Source organism: Centropristis striata, chromosome 1 (assembly GCF_030273125.1).
Source record: "Centropristis striata isolate RG_2023a ecotype Rhode Island chromosome 1, C.striata_1.0, whole genome shotgun sequence".
NCBI lineage: Eukaryota > Metazoa > Chordata > Actinopteri > Perciformes > Serranidae > Centropristis > Centropristis striata.
Genome location: NC_081517.1, coordinates 4,112,030 through 4,131,118, shown reverse-complemented (window position 1 = coordinate 4,131,118; position 19,089 = coordinate 4,112,030). Strand labels below are relative to the sequence as shown.

Sequence of the window (19,089 nt, the reverse complement as noted above, 5' to 3'; positions counted from 1 at the left end):
AAATGCTTGGTTTCCTCCCACAGGCCAAAAATATGTAGGCCAGGTGAACTGTGTGAACTCTAAATTGCGTGCTAAGTGTGGATATGTTTGTTTTAAGTTATAACCCAGTGACAGACCAGTGACCTGTCTGAAGCTGACTCTGGGACCCTACACAGCAACAAGTAGCTATAGAAACTAAATGAATATTATACAGTAGACCCCACTGGGTCCTTCTGATCCATATTATCCGCATTAAAATTAACATTAAAAACAATGTGAGCAACAAAAACAAGCAACAAACAATGGTGAAAGGTCATTTATACCATTTTTACATTACTTAATGAGCCAATATATTTTACAATGCATCTAAGTGAATTAGTGTTTGAGTTCTACGTCAACTTATCATTGAACAACACATTTTAACATACTTCTTGCACCCACAAAGAACAACATGGGCCTTAAAATAAACCTTAAGTGGAGCTGAGCATTAAAGAAACATAATGCCATCTAGTGACAGACACTGGAGCTGCACTGGCCCGCAAGATCTTAAAAATTAATCAACTCCCACAGTATAACAGCAGATATGGTGATTTAACAGGGACATTCATCTATTTACAAGACATTGGATATAACAACTAAAAAAACAAACACACAATATCATCCAGGGCTCAAAAAGTCTAAGGCCCTGCTTATAAAGTGTTTTACCAAATTCATTCTTTTCTTTTGGTGATGGTTGTCATGAACAATATTAAGTGCAGACACTGACACATGTTACTGTCATATTCTACATCTGGATAAATTACACATTTTAGTTGAAATCATGCATGCTACACACTCACACACCCACACACACAACCTTTGGGTGTCCAATCATAACATTCAAAATTGCATATTTCATGTGGGCTTTAACATATCTGTGACTGACATGTGGCCGTCATATAATAAACAACCAAAACATTGTGCATGGGCCCGAATATAAGCAATATAAACACACTTTTACTGTCTTGATAAAGAAAAAAAAGCAGAGGGGAAAAGTCTAATCTGGAAAGAAATAATCAATCAGTGGAACCATCATTGGAAGAGGGAGATAAAAGGGAGACATTTATACAAACTGAAAAGAGTAGTAGGGGAGGCAGGGTGTTATGGTGATAATAGGACAGAACAAGTAATTATAAGTAGACTAGGGCAGTAGTTCTCAACCTTTTTGAGTCGCGACCCCAAATTTAACATGCATGTTGTCCGCGACCCCCGTTCACTGAACAGAATCACGCACAGTTCAGATCACCCAAAAAAGAAAAAAAATGACCAAAAAACTGAACCAAAATGACCAAAAAAGACACGAATTGACCACAAAATGATCAAAAAGACATAAAATGACGGAAAAAAGACACAAAATGACCAAAAAAGACACAAAATGACAAAAAAACCCCAGACAAAATGACAAAAAAAAGACACAAAATGACCGAGCAGAACTGACTTCCAAAATGATTTGGCGACCCCCAGAAATCATCTCGCGACCCCAATTGGGGTCCCGACCCCAAGGTTGAGAATAGCTGGACTAGGGCACAGTAGGTTAAACACATTTAATATAATAGGGAAACATGTGTACAGTGTAACTGTGGGGAGACAGTAGAACATGTGGTAACAGCTTGTCCTGAGTATGAAACGGAGAGGGAAAGGATGGAGGTAGAGATACAGAGATGCAGAAGGCAGCTATAAGAGGAGAAAATTTCAAAAACATAACACAAGGTGGGAAATCTAGAGAAGGGAGGAAAATCCTTCGGAGATTTCTTGCCACAACCAAGGTTATAATAGTTTTGGATTTTTCATTAGTTTTAGTTTTAATTTCGTTGTCAATTTTTGTTTTCAAATTCAGTTAGTTTTAATGAGTTTTTAGAGTGAGTTTGCCAGTTTTGATTAGTTTTATTTTTTGGAAAATCCTTAGTTTTAGTGTAGTTTTTATTAGTTTTAGTGTTAGTTTTAGTTGTTTTGTAATGGGGTATTTGTTGGGTGCCAGATTCAATAAGGTCACAATAAATGTTTCCTTTATTTCCTTTGTCTGATCCATCTCAGCCCCAATAAGTTTATTAAGTCATAAAACAAGATAGATTAAATTGATTTCATATCAACCAAAAAGGTTTACGTATGAAAAAGTTGACAAAGACATTTTCACTATAATTTCAGTTAGTTTTAGTTAGTTTTGTAACCACACAATACAGTTTCAGTTAGTTATCGTTTTTTTAAAACTTTTTGTTTTTATTTCAGTTAACGAAAATGTGTTTTCAATTCTAGTTTTCGTTATTTCGTTAGTTTTCGTTAACTATAATAACCTTGGCCACAACTGGATTAATTCAAATAATATAACAGGAGGAAAGTATGACAGAAGTTAAGTCCAGCAGATGGCGGTAAATGCAACAAAAAGGATGCCAACTGCCAATAAACACCACAGAAGAAGAAGAAGAAGGAAGAACATCCACCTTCTGACACTTTCAATGACAGTTTGCACACGTTTTTTTTAAATCGTTTCCTCGATAAGACAGGTAGTTAAACTATAAAGTGACTACCATGCACAGAGCTGCACGTACAGCTTTATATGACTGGTCGAATATTTTGAGCCCAGCGATGATTCGTCAGTGTTTAAGATGCAGAGGTAAGAAGCAGCAGCTGCTCTGTTTACAGGCTAACATGCTAATATGCTAATAATGCTAAAAACACTAGCCACTGGTCGGGATTTGTAACGTTACGCAGCTATAAAGCTAGCTGTGTCATTTATTTAGTTTATAACGGATGTTCTTACCATTGTTATTGTATTATGCTCCAAGTCATGAGTCAGAGGGTCACAGGAAAAAGTTACAAAAAGGACAAAATGTTTCATAACACCTGTTAGTTTTCTTAGCTAAATAAAGGGGACACGTTCTGAAAATATTGAAACTGTCACTCATTTATTTTGGTACTGCCCCTTTGTCCAAGGTCTTTGGATTGAGATTTGTAACTTTATTGCAAGAAATGTTTATAAAGATTTTAAGTTGTTTTGGAGGGATGTACTATTTGGGCTCTTCAACAAAAATAAAGAAAAACTCAACGAAATATTTATTATAAACCTGATCATACTGATGGCGAAATTTCATATTCATAAATGCAAATTTGCTAGAAGAAAACCATCTTTTGTTGCCTTTCACCATGAGCTCAGGCAGTACATCGCCTCTATTAAATTGTCCAATAACCAAAAAGCTATCAAAACAGTTGATATTTGTGAACTATTAAATATATTATTGTAAGCCCATCCCCCCGGCGTAGATTATACATGTGAAATTCTTTTGTAATGAATTGTATATTTTTGATGTTTGTGAAACAAAGTTATAATAAAAAAAAAAAATAAAAAAAATAAAAATAAAATAAAGGGGACACGTCGGACAAAAGCACCAAATTTTTTCCACATGCTCTCTATCACTATAGGTTTCAATTTTTGGTAGGAGCCACTTCATCAAGATTGCAGATCGGAGATGGCAGCCATATAAAATCTATGAGAACCAGTATATCTTCTAAGCCACTGAGAAGGTCAATCTTTGTGTCAAAATATACATTTTCTGGGTCAAAGAATAGTTTAAAGCTACTGAGAATATCACTAGATGATCAAATAGATATGTTCATTTTGGCCATGTATTTACATAATTATTAGATTCCAAACATTTTCAGCTCAGGATTCTCTGCTGCAGCACTTGAAGCAAGTTGCCTACCAGTCTGGGTGAAAATGAACATTTCTATTTGATCAAATAATCATCTAGTGATATTCTCAACAGCTTTAAATGATTCCTTGACCCAGAAAATGTAGATTTTGACACCAAGATTGACCTTCTGTGTGGCTTGGAAGATGTATTGGTTCTCATAGACTTTATATGGGTGCCATCTCGGATCGGCTTTCTTCCCAAATCTGGTCCTAAGCCGCCGGACTAAAATTAGTTTAGCCAATGTTGCTAGTTATTATCCAAACTGATATTTTAGTCGAACCAAACATAATAAATTATGTTTAACTTTATTTAAAGTCCTTCAAACTACACTGCAGGCCAAAAGTTTGGAAGCAAGATCAAAAAAAGATCATCATTGCTATACTTTGCAACAAAATAAACATGATTATTATATAGAGAGTCACTTATTAGAACACATTTTTTACTGTAATTATCAGGTCTTTGGGTTTTTATTGCTTAGACTTATGAACACAGTTAGATTTATGAACACAGTTTAGGTTTATTGGGATTTTTGTATCCAAACTCTCAACAGCCAAAGAGCTAAAGTGAATAATGCAAACTGGAAAATGGTTAATTCCAAAGAATCCATACTGGTTTTTCAAGAAAGCCATTGTGAACAGAACGTTTAAGTTACTTACAAACTTTTGGCCTGTAGTGTAACTCAATCAGCTACAATGTGAAAAGCTACTTTGCACATTAATGTACATTCTCCAACTTGTTAGCCACAGTTATTTAAAGTTTAAAAAAACAAATTACCTTAAAAACAACAACAACTTTTGTGTAGTATCATATACAGGAGTTTCAGGTGTAACAAATATTTGAGCTCCCAGCTCGGACATACTTTTTGCCTTAAAATTTTCCCCTTATAGGGCTGGGTGATATGGACCAAATGTCATTTCTCGATATATTTAGGCTGAATATCAATATGCGATATATATCCAGATATTTTAATTGCAAAGTGAGAGAAAATGTTTTGTCAAAGTCAAATATGACATCTCACAAGTTTTATTGAAACCGTTTATTTAAGTGAACATAAATACTGTATAACAGGAGTACTTTTTTTTTTTTAAATCAAAGCTCCATAAAGTGCACATTTAAATAGAAAATACCTTAAATAAAAATAGCCTATAAAATAAAATATGCCAATCTTTTTCTGAAACGAATATATTAATATGAGAAAAGGATAGCGAACATTACAAAAGAACTAAATATGACAAACCCAAGTAAGCATTTATATATAAAGAAAGAAAAAAATGTAACTATATCGATATATGCAATATGGTCTAATTCCATATCACATTAAAAAATATATCAATATATTTGGTAGCGCTTTATAATAAGGTCCTTAATAACCATTAATTAACAAGTAGTAAGGCATTGTTCTCGCTTTAGATCCGGTAGTTGCAAAAAGCATAGTTAACTTATAGTCAACTTATAATAGATGAGCAATAAAGTATATTTTAATATCAATAAGCAAACAAAATAAGATTAATAAAGGCATGGCAAAGACATAATGGGTGGGTCATGGGTGTTTGTAATGCCATTATTAACACTTATATAAGCTTATAAACACACAATAATGTTAATAAGCATCTTGTAAGGACTTACAAGGGCCTTATTACTTGTTAATTAATGGTTATTACAAGGACCTTAATATAAAGCATACAAAGCTTAATATATAGCTATTGTGTGGTAACCACAGACTGTGTGTTTTTAAAGTACCCCCCCAGCTGAGCTCACGTGCCTACAGTGTGATCCCGACCCCACGAGACAGTGAGGAGAAGGAGATGCTGGACCGGATCCTGCGCGTGGATCATGCGGGTGAATACGGGGCCAACCGCATCTACGCCGGCCAGATGGCAGTGTTGGGTCGAACTAGTACTGGACCTCTTATTCAGGTATGGACAGAGGGCCAAGCTAGGGCTGGGCGATAGATATATTTTTTAGGGGTGCTGATCGATCGGCGCCGATTTCCTTATTTTGCGGCTTAATGTTGCTATTTATTTTAAGTTCAATATTTTACTTACTACCTCAGACATTGTCATTTCCTTTATTTGTTAAAGAAAATACTGCTGTGTTATTGTTTTCCAATAAAATAAGATTCAAACATTGAAGGTTCAGTTGTGAGTTATAAAAAAATCGGTCTCGGCCAAAATCGGAATCGGCAGGTCAGGCTTTTTAAAAATCGGTGATCGGCCAGAAAATTGCAATCGGTGCACCCCTAATATTTTTAAATGTGATATGGAATGAGACCATATTGCATAATATCAGCATAGTTACATTTTTTCTTTCTTTATATATAAATGCTGCCCTTACTAGGGTTTAAAAAAAAAATCATATTCAGTTATTTTGTAATGTTTGTTATTCTTTTCTCATATAAATATATTTATCTCAGAAAAAGATTGGCCTATTTTATTTCAAAGGCTAATTTTTTAAAGATATTTTTATTTAAATCCACTTTATGGAGCTATGATTTAAAAAAAAAAAAGGTACTCCTGTTGTTATACAGTATTTATATTAACTTAAATAAAATGATTTCAATAAAACTACTTGTGACATGTCATATTTGACTTTGACTGAACATTTGCTCTCACTTTGCAATAAAAATGTCGGGATATATATCGTATATCGATATTCAGCCTAAATATATCGGGATATGACTTTTGGTCCATATCGCCCAGCCCTAGGCCAAGCATGGCTTTGCAATGGTCTGCTTGATTTGTAAAATGCTTTTCTGCGACAGTTGATAATGATGCGTCCAAATGTCAAAATATTGTGAAAATTTTTCACTATCCAGAAATCGTATGAGAAACTCTCAAATACCAATGTGGCTGGTTGGGGATGCTTTGTTTTATAAACATGAAACTCAAATTTTCCTCCTAACTGTAACACTGATAAATGTTTAGATCTGACACTAGAATAAGAGCCTGACTGACATGGGATTTTTGAGACTGATACCGATTTTAGAAGGGAAAATTTCACTGATTACCAATATGCAGTGGCGGTTCTAGACCAGTTTTACTGTGGGGGCCAAGCAGGGGCCAGTATTTAATCAGAGGGGCCCATTAAAAAACGGCAAAGATTATATTTAAGCATTCAAACCCTTAAAAAATCAAATTTAAATATATTTGGAAGATACAAATACACTGATTGAAACAATGAGACTTACCAACAATAACTATTTTTGTATGACAATGACATTTTTAATTTTTGTGCACAATTACTTTCTTTTATTTTGAAAGTTTTTATTGCACAATTAAACTATTATACAATGTACACATTCTGGGTTCATTTTGTGTACAATGAGATATTGTTTGAACAGAAAATAGGTAAGAATTGTTTATCGTTATAAATTGATCATTTTATTATTAATTTGACACAGGGGCCACAGCAGGGGCCATGGGCTTCTTCACAGGGGCAGTGGCCCCTGGAGGCCCCTGTGTAGAACTGCCACTGCCGATATGACAGCCCATTTAGTTGTTTAAAAAAATCTGGAAGGAAAATAGAGCCTTAACATGTGGATTGTGCATACATAAGAAGACAGATTTTTTAAAAACAAATTACTTTATTTAGGAATTTATAACATTATCATTCATTTTACATACACATATTACACTGTCAACAAATTCTAGAAGTCAAAAATTAATATCAGTGCATATTGGACCAGATATACACCGTCATTTGATACCAATACTTTTTAATTTGTTTGGGGTAATAAGGTGACTATGGAAAGTTGTATTTAGTGTATTTCCATTCATAATCTTGCTATATTTGACAAACACTCCATAGAAAACTGTAACTTGCTTGTTTGGGATGCACAATAGAAGACAGTGTATTTATGCGTTTAGCATGAGTGTAACTGCATCATTTTTTAAACACTCCATGTTTGTTTGTTTCCTTTAGGAAATGTGGGATCAAGAAAAGAAACATCTTGAGAAATTCAATGAGATTCTCTCTGAGAACAGAGTTCGACCCACAGCGCTGCTGCCCATCTGGAACATCGCTGGCTTTGCATTAGGTTGGTACAGAACCATCAGTGGTGGAAGAAGTATTCAGATCCTTTACTTAACCCATAAGAACCTATGGTGACACCCATGTAACAAACACTTTAAATCTTCTAGAATCTCCCATATTCAGCTTTATACTTCACATAAACTCATTAAATCCCTAAGCAACGTATACTCAACACCCTGGTGTGGTGGTCATGTGACTTTGACAAGAAATTACTTCTCCAAAATGTGGCTGTGACTGGAAACAGAAATGTGAAAATTTTCAAAAAGCTTATTTCTTGTTACTAGGCTCAGTTTAAACCCATCTAACAAGTCCTGTGTTACATTTAACTTGTTCTGACCATATTTCCTGAACAAATTAAAATCACAATTTTGATATATGTTATGGAGATGCAAAAGATAAAGGCAAGTTTGTGTCTCTAAGCAGAAAATGTGTCTAGTTTTTTTTTTTCTATTTTAAAATAAAAAAATATCATAAACATAAATACCATAAACGCCCATTGTAACGTATATGTCACATCACAGATCTTTGACATTTAGGGGTAGCATTTTTTTTTAGAAAACATCATAAATGTGTTCTATGTGGTCCACTTATAGAACACATCCTTTAAGGATATCTTGGTCTGGGTTCTTATGTTTTAAGTAAAAGTACTAATATCACACTGCAGTATTACTTCACTACAAGTAAAAGTCCTGCATTCAAAACTTCCTCAAGTAAAAGTACAAAAGTATCATTATCAAAATGTACTCAAAGTATCAAAAGTAAAAGTACTCGTTATGCAGAATGGCCTCAGATTATTTTATATATTCTAAATATATTATTGGATTATTATTATTATTGATGCATTTATGTAAGCAATGTTCTTATTTTCTCGAGGTAGGGCTCATTTTAACTACTTGATATACTGTTATGAGGTCTAGTTTTTGTCTAACTTTAATTTTATCATGTTTTTTATGTTAAATCTTGATCTGAAAAGTAACTAAAGTTGTCAGCTAAATGTAGTGGAGTTAAAAGTACAATATATGCAGAATGGACCCACTCAGAATGTCCAAATATAGTACTGTATTATTATTTTTGATGCATTTATGTAAGCTTTAATTTAGTGTTGTCAAGCGAGGACTAATTCTAACTACTTAATATACTTTTTTGTGGTTTAAATAATAAAAATTTGTCATCATTTTAAATGTATCATGTTTTAATGTCAAATCTCGACCTGAAAAGTAACTAAAGCTGTCAGCTTAATGTAGTGGAGTGAAAAGTACAATATTTGCCTCAAAATGTAGCAAAGTAGAAGTATAAAGTTGCATAAAATGGAAATACTCAAAGTACAAGTCCCTCAGAATTGTACTTAAGTACAGTACTTTTAGTAGTTTATGAAGCTAGAAGACAAATGCAGTAATCATAAATCATTTAACATGTATACATTTAAAGCAGGATCACCCACATTTTGTTTTGGTTTTGTAGCAGTTTTTGCTTCATTATTGAATCTGAAATTTGTATGCATTTTGTTTTTAATCTCCCCCAGGTGCGTCCACAGCACTGCTGGGGAAAGAAGGGGCCATGGCCTGCACTGTAGCGGTGGAGGAGAGTATTTCAGAGCACTACAACAGCCAGATAAGAGCGCTGATGGAGAAGGACCCCGAGAGATACACCGAACTGTTACAGGTGAGTCAGCAACTGTTTCCTCTGCAACTCTGTCTCACTGGCAAAAACCTTTTTGTGATAATACATAAATGTTTTTTTTGTCCCAAAATGAAAAAAATAATCAGGCCATATAGGTGAGGTTGTGCTAAAAACAATGATACCAACATGTCATGATAAAGATTTTGAAGTGGTTTATACATGCAGAATGAAAAGGAGTCAAAAACAGACAAAATAGCTCCAAACTCCAAAGGGTTAAGTCATGTGAATGCTTAGACTTAGAGGTGCTCCAAAAGGAATGACATAAACCTTCTGGTTGCTGGTCTTTTACTGTCAGTCCTGTCAGAATATCCTGACACGTGTCTCATTAAAGCACTGAAGCTGTGAAAATGGCATAAATTCACATGCTTAATGAATAGTTTTCTATTATATTTCAAAAGGTAATAAAGGAATTCAGGGATGATGAGCTGGAGCATCATGATACCGGACTGGAGCATGATGCTGAATCAGTGAGTATATTCCACTTTTCCTCCACTGCACAATCAACACAAATACTTTGATTTCCAAAAAAACTTGATCAGAAGACCCATTGTGCTATGGCTAGTGGCAGGGGCCGATCCTTTGATGGTAATTTGTCTCTTGGCTCTAGCAGGGCTTACGGGTGATCAAATTGAAAACATCATACTATCTATACCAGGGGTCTAAAACTTAAATTACCTGAGGGCAGCTGGAGGCAGTATCAAAATGACCAAAAAAAGACACAAAATTACTTAAAAAGACACAAAATGACCAAAAAAATACACAGAATTACCAAAAAAGACAGAATTATTTTTTTTTAAATACACAAAATTACAAAAAAATAGACACAAAATGACAGAAAAAACTAAATTACTTAAAGAAGAAACAAAATGACCAAAAAAAAGACACAAAATTATTTTAAAAATACACAAAATTACTAAGAAAAAAAGACACAAAATTACCAAAAAAGACACAAAATTATTAAAAAAAGACACAAAATTATTTAAAAAAAGACACAAAATGACTTAAAAAGACACAAAATGACCAAAAAAAGACACAAAATGACCAAAAAAAGACACAAAATGACTTAAAAAGACACAAAATGACTTAAAAAGACACAAAATGAGCAAAAAAATACACAGAATTACCAAAAAAGACAGAATTCTTTTTTTAAAAATACACAAAATTACAAAAAAGATACAAAATGAACGAAAAAACTAAATTACTTAAAGAAGAAACAAAATCACCAAAAAAAGACACAAAATAATTTTAAAAAGACACAACATTACAAAAAAAGAGACAAAATTATCATAAAAGACACAAAATTATTTAAAAAAAGAAACACAATTATTAAAAAAAGGCACAAAATTACCAAAAAAAATAATTAGAGGGACCTTCCACACACAACACGGTAAAGTGCCATTCAATACTTTGATTTCCAAAAAAACTTGATCAGAAGACCCATTGTGCTATCAGAGTAAACCAAAATAACACAAAACACATGAATATCAATTGTCATGTCTAAAATCTAATAATGCTTTCATGGTTTTTTTGTTTCAGGTGCCTGGATACTGGCTACTTAAAACTGCAATACAGATTGGCTGCAAAGTTGCAATATATGCTTCTCAGCGTGTCTGACATTGTTTTGAGAATAATAAAAATGTTTGTTTGATATGATGTGTCAGTTTGTGTAAATGCTCTGAATTTGAATGGCAGTTTGAATTTTGGTCTATTGTAAATAAAAACACTTTTTGTTGTACTATTGTAAGATTACATTTGTTATTTACACACATTCACATCATTCACTCTGCATTCAGTTACATAAAATGCCACCTCCACACTGCAAAAAAGGTGTGTCTACTCTAAAAACAAGAGAAAAACACTAAATCTGAGGGAAATGATCTTGCTGCATGAACAGATAATTTCCCTTGACAAGATTTCTTGAATTAAGATTGTTAAATCTAGAAATAAGCATGTTGAACACTTAAAAAAAAAAGAAACTAACTCTTAACAAAATATGTTAAACACCATTGTGCTTCTGGGGATTTTTTTTATTTTCAAAAAATAAAAATATATTAAATTGGAACCATTCATTATGTTCCTAAAACATCATTATTTATTGACCAAGTTTATGATAAAAAATAAAAGAAAGCCACAATCAGATGGTTGGCAAAACTTAGCAATTATAAAAGATTGGGATAAGGATCAATAATTTTTTCTTTACTTTAATTTTAATGTTTTATAGATAAGTTTCTATTGCTACCATATATTTTCCTATTTTTCTGTTCTGGCTGTCATGAAGTTAATAGTTTAAATATGCAAATGGCTGAATTATACATTGAATATATGTATGCCTTTTTATGTTTGTCTTTTTCTTTATGGGGGCGATTTTAGTTCCTCAGCTTGCTATTCCCACATCTTTTTTAATTATTATTTTTTTTCTGATTATCTTTAGTACCCTTGTTTACTTGTATGTCTTGTATGTAAATGTGTTTTTAAAAAATAAAGAAATATTGATATCTTGTAAATAATACACAAATGATAATACTGTGTAAATAAAAAAAAAGAAAAAAAGAAAAATTAACTCTTAAAACAAGATAAATTATCTAACACTTCTAAAGTTGTTAGGTTTCTTTTTTTATATCTTGGTAAGGACTAAATCATTTTCAGTGCACTTTACCACTTGAATGATTCTTACACATGACACTCAACTGCCAACCTCATGAAAAAGACACACTCAACTTCACAGCACACAGACTGTATGGGTTGTAGCCAATCACACGTCATGATATACTGAACATTTGCAGTAATTGGCTGTGAGCAAAACCATATGTATATTCATTGTTTTCTATATATGAGTACAAAAAGTATTAATGAAGGTCTGATTTGACTGGAAAAGTTTCAATATTACTTAGTACCAATACCCTGAGAGGCAGCCTGCCTTATAAGTGATGTTGGTAAATTGGTAAATAAACCACTTTCAAGGCTTTAAAAAAAACCTTTTCTTCAAGAACACTGAAAAAAATTGCAGTGACATTTACTTTAAAAAAGCTAGGCAAGTTTTTCCACACAGAAAGTGTTTGTAATCTTTACTCTAACAACAAAAATAACTCATAAGAGTTTAATTCAAGAGCTGATATCTAGACATTTTCCATGGTTTTCTTGATAATAACCAAAATCATTATCAAGAAAACCATGGAAAATGTCTAGATATCAGCTCCTAAATTAAAGTCTTTTGAGGTATTTTTCACGTTATCGTTATATTCGTCCAAACAAATGTACCTTTAATTGTACCAGGCATTAAAATCAACAAGAAATATGTATGTGAACGCCCCCTCAAGTCATAGTTTTTACATATCAAGATAGACATTTCGTGGCGGATGTCTGCGATCTCTTAGTACCCTTCTAGTTATTTTTACTTAATATATATTAGAGTATTATTATTGCTGCCTGTGGAGCAATGGAGAAAAGAAAAATATTTTACGCTTGCTGTTGACCAAAACACAAATACCTAAAATACATGTAATAAGGACATATTGTTACTAGAATACACAGCCATCATACCCTTCAACAAACTCTCCTGTTTCACATGTAATAGTTCATATATCAAGCTGAGCAATGACTTGTCATCCTGGCCTAACTGCTAAGCGCCTCACACAGCTGTTCATGGTACGTTAGGTCACAGAGAGAGACGGATTGACAAGGGGCCCCTAATCTACTAGGCCTTTCAGCAGGTCAAACAAAGTGTTCATTCCCCTGCTAGTCAATATCAGTATGTCCTCACTGTACATTGAGTACTGACCCAAAGCCTTTTTACCCATGGTTTAGCCTTTTCATGCTCTGGGGACATGATGATGCAGTGATTTATGGCCAGTGGCAGGGGCCGATCCTTTGATGGTAATTTGTCTCTTGGCTCTAGCAGGGTTTACGGGTGATTAAATTGAAAACATCATACTATCTATACCAGGGGTCTAAAACTCAAATTACGTGAGAGCTGCTAGAGGCAGTATCAAAATTAGCAAAAAAACCCCACAAAATTACTTAAAAAGACACAAAATTACAGAAAAAACTAAATTCCTTAAAGAAGAAACAAAATGACCAAAAAAAGACACAAAATTATTTTAAAAAGACACAAAATTACCAAAAAACGACACAAAATGACCAAAAAAAGACACAAAATTATTTTAAAAAGACACAAAATTACCAAAAAACGACACAAAATGACCAAAAAAAGACACAAAATTATTTTAAAAAGACACAAAATTACCAAAAAAGACCAAAAATTATTTAAAAAAAAGACACAAAATTATTAAAAAAAACGACACAAAATTACCAAAAAAAGTAATTAAAGGGACCTTCCACACACAACACGGTAAAGTGCCATTCATATAAAGCTCACATTAAACTTTCATATCAAGGTGAGGGCCACAAAATATCGTCAAAACGTTTCTAGAAATTACAGAAAAACACCAGTCAACCTGCATGAGAAATGGGGCGTAAAATTAAAAATTGCACATCACTGTAGTAGAAACTTTTAATTACCTTAAATCAAGGAGAAAACTCAGTTTTACTAATTTTCATGTAAAATTAATGGAGAAATACCATATTGTCACAAGGAGACAATTATCCTAAAAAGTAGGGTACTTTTCAGTATAAAGTACAGTTTTTGCTGATATTAACATTTAAATTTACAGTAGATTTTTTACGGTGAAGTTCTGGTAACCACGACTGCCGGTATTTTACTGTAAATTTAACAGATTTTTTTACAGTGTATATATGAGCACTGAAGGTGACGAATTAGAAGAAAAAAACATATTGTATCAAGGGTTTGATCCATTTATGATCCATGAAGGATCATAAACCACGCCTCCTCTACGGAAAAATGAATAGCTGGTATCCAGACTAGATCTTAGTTGTGATATAGTCTGGCGTTAGCCAGGCTAAGTGCAAAAATTGTCCCTCCCGGTTTCAAAAAACAAACATGGCAGTCAACAAACCAATGGGTGACGTCACGGTGACTGCATCCATTATTTATATACAGTCTACGACTGTTAACCAGGTTCACAAGCTCTGATCTATTTTGCTTAGCATGAGGTCAGAGGAGTTATTTTAGCTTGGGTGGGTTTGCATATCAGACCTGACCTCAAGGGTTAATGTGCCGTATGGCCTTCCATTCCTTAAAAATAGGCTCTTCTTTACTGCCCATCAAGTAAACGCTGATGGTAAACAACCCCAACATCACCATGTTTGTTGTGATGGTGGATAAATGATCACAGGTCTCTTTTCAGCATTTCTACACATTATAAAATGGTGAACCGCTAATCAAAATGAGTTGGTTGAAGTGTAGTAGTGATTCTCCATATCTAGCCATTTCCATAACCCCTCTATTTGTATAAGCAATTTCTACACTGCAAAAAAGGTGTGTCTAAAAACAAGATAAAAACAGTAAATCTGAGGGAAATGATCTTGCTGCATGGACAGATAATTTCACTTGACAATATTTCTTAAATCAAGACTTTTAAATCTAGAAATAAGCATGTTGAACGCTTAAAATAAGAAATTAACTCTTTAAACAAGATAAATTACACTACACTTCTAAATCTAAAGTTATTTATCTTGGTAAGAAACAAATAAATTGCAGTGCACTCTGCTCGGGCCAGTTCATCGCTGCTTTATTTTTTTTAGATTTAATAACCTAATTTAAGAAATCTTGTCCAGTGAAATTATCTGTCAATGCAGCAAGATCATTTCCCTCAGATTTAGTGTTTTTATCTTGTTTTTAGACACCTTTTTTGCAGTGTACATGTTGTTGACAATATATTAACTTGTTGTTATTGCTCACTATGACCCAAATGACACTTCAAAAGTCATAAGAGGTCACCCCTTTATGCATACGCAATATGAGACAGTAGACAGCTTTGCAAATCAAAGGTAGATGATCATACATTATCTCTGGCTCAGATTAATAGTGCTGACAGTTTTATAGCAAGGTGCAACTGTTTAAATAGAGCAACAAAAGTACAGCTCCATCTGTAGCACCATTTTGGGTGACGAAATTACCGTTAAATAAAAACAGGAGTGATGACTCAATCAACATGTAGGTGTTAATAACCACAGACCATCAACTTTAAATCTAAATTTGCTGCCGTTGTTTAACTATAGATATATTACTTTGTCTTTTAATCAAAAGTTCACGTGACCTGTTTAGGATCTTTTCCCAGAACCACTCAAAGGAATCTGCTGAAAGACTGAAGGAGAAATTGGCAACAAGAATTTGAAAGGGGCAATAAAACTTAACTAAACTGGGACTGTCTTGCTACCCGTGAATAATTGCGGTTGTAAATTTTGAGCAGCACGAATGATACAAATCCTTAAAAGTCATAAAAGCTTTCGGATACAGATTGTATTGCTTCTTGGCCTGGATATGTGCAGACTGTCAGTCAGCATGAGGTTCATGGTAGCTAATAGATAGCATAAGGTCCATCTGTAGTGTTAAGTAATATCCGCGGATTGTTTCTCTTTGAAATTACTATAAAGTACTGTCTCATCTCAGATTAAAATGATAGAATTTAAAGAATGATCATCAAACAAACATCTCCTGTAATGTGATGAGATGTAAGGATGCCTTGTGGGCATAAAACGGATTGGAAGATTAAAAAAAAGAGCACAAAAAGGGTATTGTTACCTTCTTCCTTAGGGCATTATGTACCTATCTTTGTTCATTTAAAGGCGTGTACCTGTATTTCTGTTTAAACTTATTCCAGCCATGTGATTTATATGCATTGTCCCAGTGCAGTGTCCTCTGCAATGGTTTTCTCAATAGACAACCCTGGAGTTTTCAAAGTAAAACAGGCTCACCAGCATTTTCAAACGTCTAGATTCGAGAGGTTTGGAAACGCCTGAGTAGTGTTCCCACTCGCTGTAAGTGTAACAAAGCTCCATGTTTAAAAAAAAAAAAAAGCCTATTAGTTTGGATGTGTATTTGGACAGAGCTCAGATACACTGAAAAAAAAAGAAAAGTTGGGTGAACTCAAAATTTCAAGGCAACAAACTTCGATAAAATTTTAAGTTGGACAATTAAACAAAATATTTTAAGTTTTGTTTTTGAGTTTGCTCAACTCTGAATTCAGATTTTTGTCAACTCATCTGTAAATTTTACTAACTTATAAGTTTACATTGTAACTTTTAATCCTTACTTCTGCTAACTTCTGCAATGTGCAGAATTGGCACGATTGTAACGCCGCTATGAAATGTCAGCTAATGTTGCGACCACAAGTTTGAGTTAGCATTGATACGCTAATGGCTACACTTGAAGTTGTAACAAGCAGCGCCACTAGCATCAATTAGCTGCTAGCATCAGTTAGCCGCTAGCATCAGTTAGCGTTAGCTTTTGCTAATGACCGAATTTCACCGCTTGCCCGCATTTCACAACAAAGAAATAAGAGTTAGCAGAACTATTGTCCCTTGTTGTGAACCCCAACTTAAAGATATAAGTAACAACAACTCACAAACTTGTTTTTGAGCAGACAACTGGCTTCCTTTGTTGAGCTAACTTACATTATTGCCCTAAATGTCAATAATTTATATTTCCAAGTTTTACCAACTTATATCACAGTTTTAGGCCAAAAAATACAAGTTGGCTTTTTTTGCAGTGTAGTTGTTTCCACCAGTCCAGTCTTTATGCTAAGCTAAGCTAAAAGGCTTGTGGCTGTAACTTCATGTTTAAATTCAAACATCAGGAGCGGTATCTATCTTCTCATCTCACTCAGCAAGAATGCAAACAAGCATATTTTTCAAAATATCTGACTGTTGCTTTAACCAGTTATTATTCGGGGTCCTTTTTTTTTTGGTTTGGTTGGTCGTTGTGGGCAGTGGATGTTTAGGGAGAGATAGCAGGTCAACAATAAATGCCACATAGAAGTGATGACATCATCTGAAAGCTTTGAACCTGAAGATTAATTTGAGATGCAGCTCAGCACTGTGTGTCAAATTGTTCTGGTCAAAAATATCTAATAAAAATTACTTAATTAATAATTTTTTTTAATTTTTTACCTATTATGGTGTATAAAGGCTCATAACATTAGTGTCTTTCTAAAGTCCAGTCCATGTTCAACTGTGTCCCATAATTTGTAGCAGCAATTTTTTTGGGTTGATACCATTTGTTACACACATTTAGTACACATTTAGTTTCATATAATATTAATATATTCAGTATACTCCTAAAATTGAGCCCGCTACACCCTCAGGAAGAAAAAAAAAATGGCGGGTTTGCCGACGGGACCTCTGAATAATAACTGGTTAAGGTAGTGATGCATCTGCTTCTTATAGACAGAATAATTATCTTTACTATTAAGTGTCCACATCACTTACATGGATTCTCTAACTTTAAGCCCATTATGCTTCACAGTCTGTCAACCTCGGATGAGACTAACTTTGTATCCTGACTCAACATGGCATGGACATAATGATATTATGTTTTATCTGATGAGCTCAGTCCACTCGACTGCCTGGGGCGATAAAGTTAACACAGATGCTAACTGTCATGTCACCATAAATTTTATGTACAAATCATGTGCAAACTTATGAGAGTATGCATTGCCTTGACCCTTTAAAAAGAGATTCCCAGAAGTGAGGGGCCATTAACTCAAACTGACTGCGTAGAGCTCTTCATATTCAGGTCAGCTATTCACATGCAGCAGCATGAGCTGAAAAACAACCACACTCAGACAGCTTTATAAATAGTCAACATTTTTAGTGTTCTGCGGTATGTCTATACATAAAAATACCTGTACAGTGATGTCACTGTATCCTCAAGATTACTGTGTTACAGATTGGAAATTCTCTTTTTTACATAGATTTTCTTGGTTTTGACTGAAAAGTAAATATATGTTATATTGTTTGGCTGAAAGATGCATGCATGCATGTCCACGTGCATCTGAATACCGAAACCCATGATAAATCTTTTAGGTGACTGAGGGGTGTGTGGCCTGAAAGAGCTGTGACACAACACGTGATGCAAAGGGCTGACATCACTTCAGCTGGAATCTCTGATTTACTGCCTGCCACACAGTGCCGTCCACCAATCATTATGGCAAAAGAAAAAATAAAAAAAAGGTCATTCCTCGAGCAAAGTTCATCAGTACAAAGTATTTAAAAAATAATTTCTTTAGGAAAAAACTGTTGCACAATTGTCAACATATTACCGCATGCCCATTTCAAAATAACTGCAACCACCAATAGCAGTAAAAGAGCGCAGATAATTATTTACACATTTTAAGTGCATGTTTTTTAGCAATTACAGTATGTAAAATATAGAGCTATATAGAACAGGCAGACCTTGTTACACAACCAAAGGATTTTTAAGTGAGGTAATGTCTTCTTGCACAAGAATGTCAGGAATCAAACATTTTTAGGGTGCTAATTCATTGTTATGTTAGATATGACATTAAATTTACACAACAGACAACATGGCATGGACACATTTTCTGTCTGATCAAGTTGTCAGATGACCACGTTTGTCCCAACTATTGAAAGGATTGTAGTGAAATTTAAGTATTATTTTGTACAATAGTCATCGTCCCGAGGATATAATTAACTTTGGTAATCCCTTAAAATCGACCTGCAGATTCTGGCCTTTTAAACTCGCCCACTGCTGCTGCTGCTGCTAGCGTTAGCTTGACAGGTGAAAAAGCAC

General features: G+C 34.0%; 1 protein-coding gene across 1 annotated transcript; it reads left to right on the top strand.

Moving 5' to 3' along the window:
• The first annotated feature begins 2,412 nt into the window (after positions 1–2,412).
• coq7 (coenzyme Q7 homolog, ubiquinone (yeast)) lies at positions 2,413–11,154 on the top strand. Its single transcript, XM_059354771.1, has 6 exons — positions 2,413–2,629; positions 5,445–5,623; positions 7,629–7,743; positions 9,262–9,401; positions 9,818–9,886; positions 10,956–11,154. The coding sequence occupies exons 1-6, from the start codon at positions 2,545–2,547 to the stop codon at positions 11,031–11,033; spliced, it is 666 nt and encodes a 221-aa protein (XP_059210754.1). The 5' UTR covers positions 2,413–2,544; the 3' UTR covers positions 11,034–11,154.
• Positions 11,155–19,089: the final 7,935 nt, after the last annotated feature.

What these genes read in the sequence shown, in the direction of transcription:
- coq7 (XM_059354771.1), top strand. Translation starts at nt 2,545, where the DNA reads ATGCACAGAGCTGCACGTACAGCTTTATATGACTGGTCGAATATTTTG. An exon ending in TCAGTGTTTAAGATGCAGAG is followed by an intron (nt 2,630 to 5,444) that starts GTAAGAAGCAGC and finishes GTGTTTTTAAAG; the next exon opens with TACCCCCCCAGCTGAGCTCA. An exon ending in CATCGCTGGCTTTGCATTAG is followed by an intron (nt 7,744 to 9,261) that starts GTTGGTACAGAA and finishes AATCTCCCCCAG; the next exon opens with GTGCGTCCACAGCACTGCTG.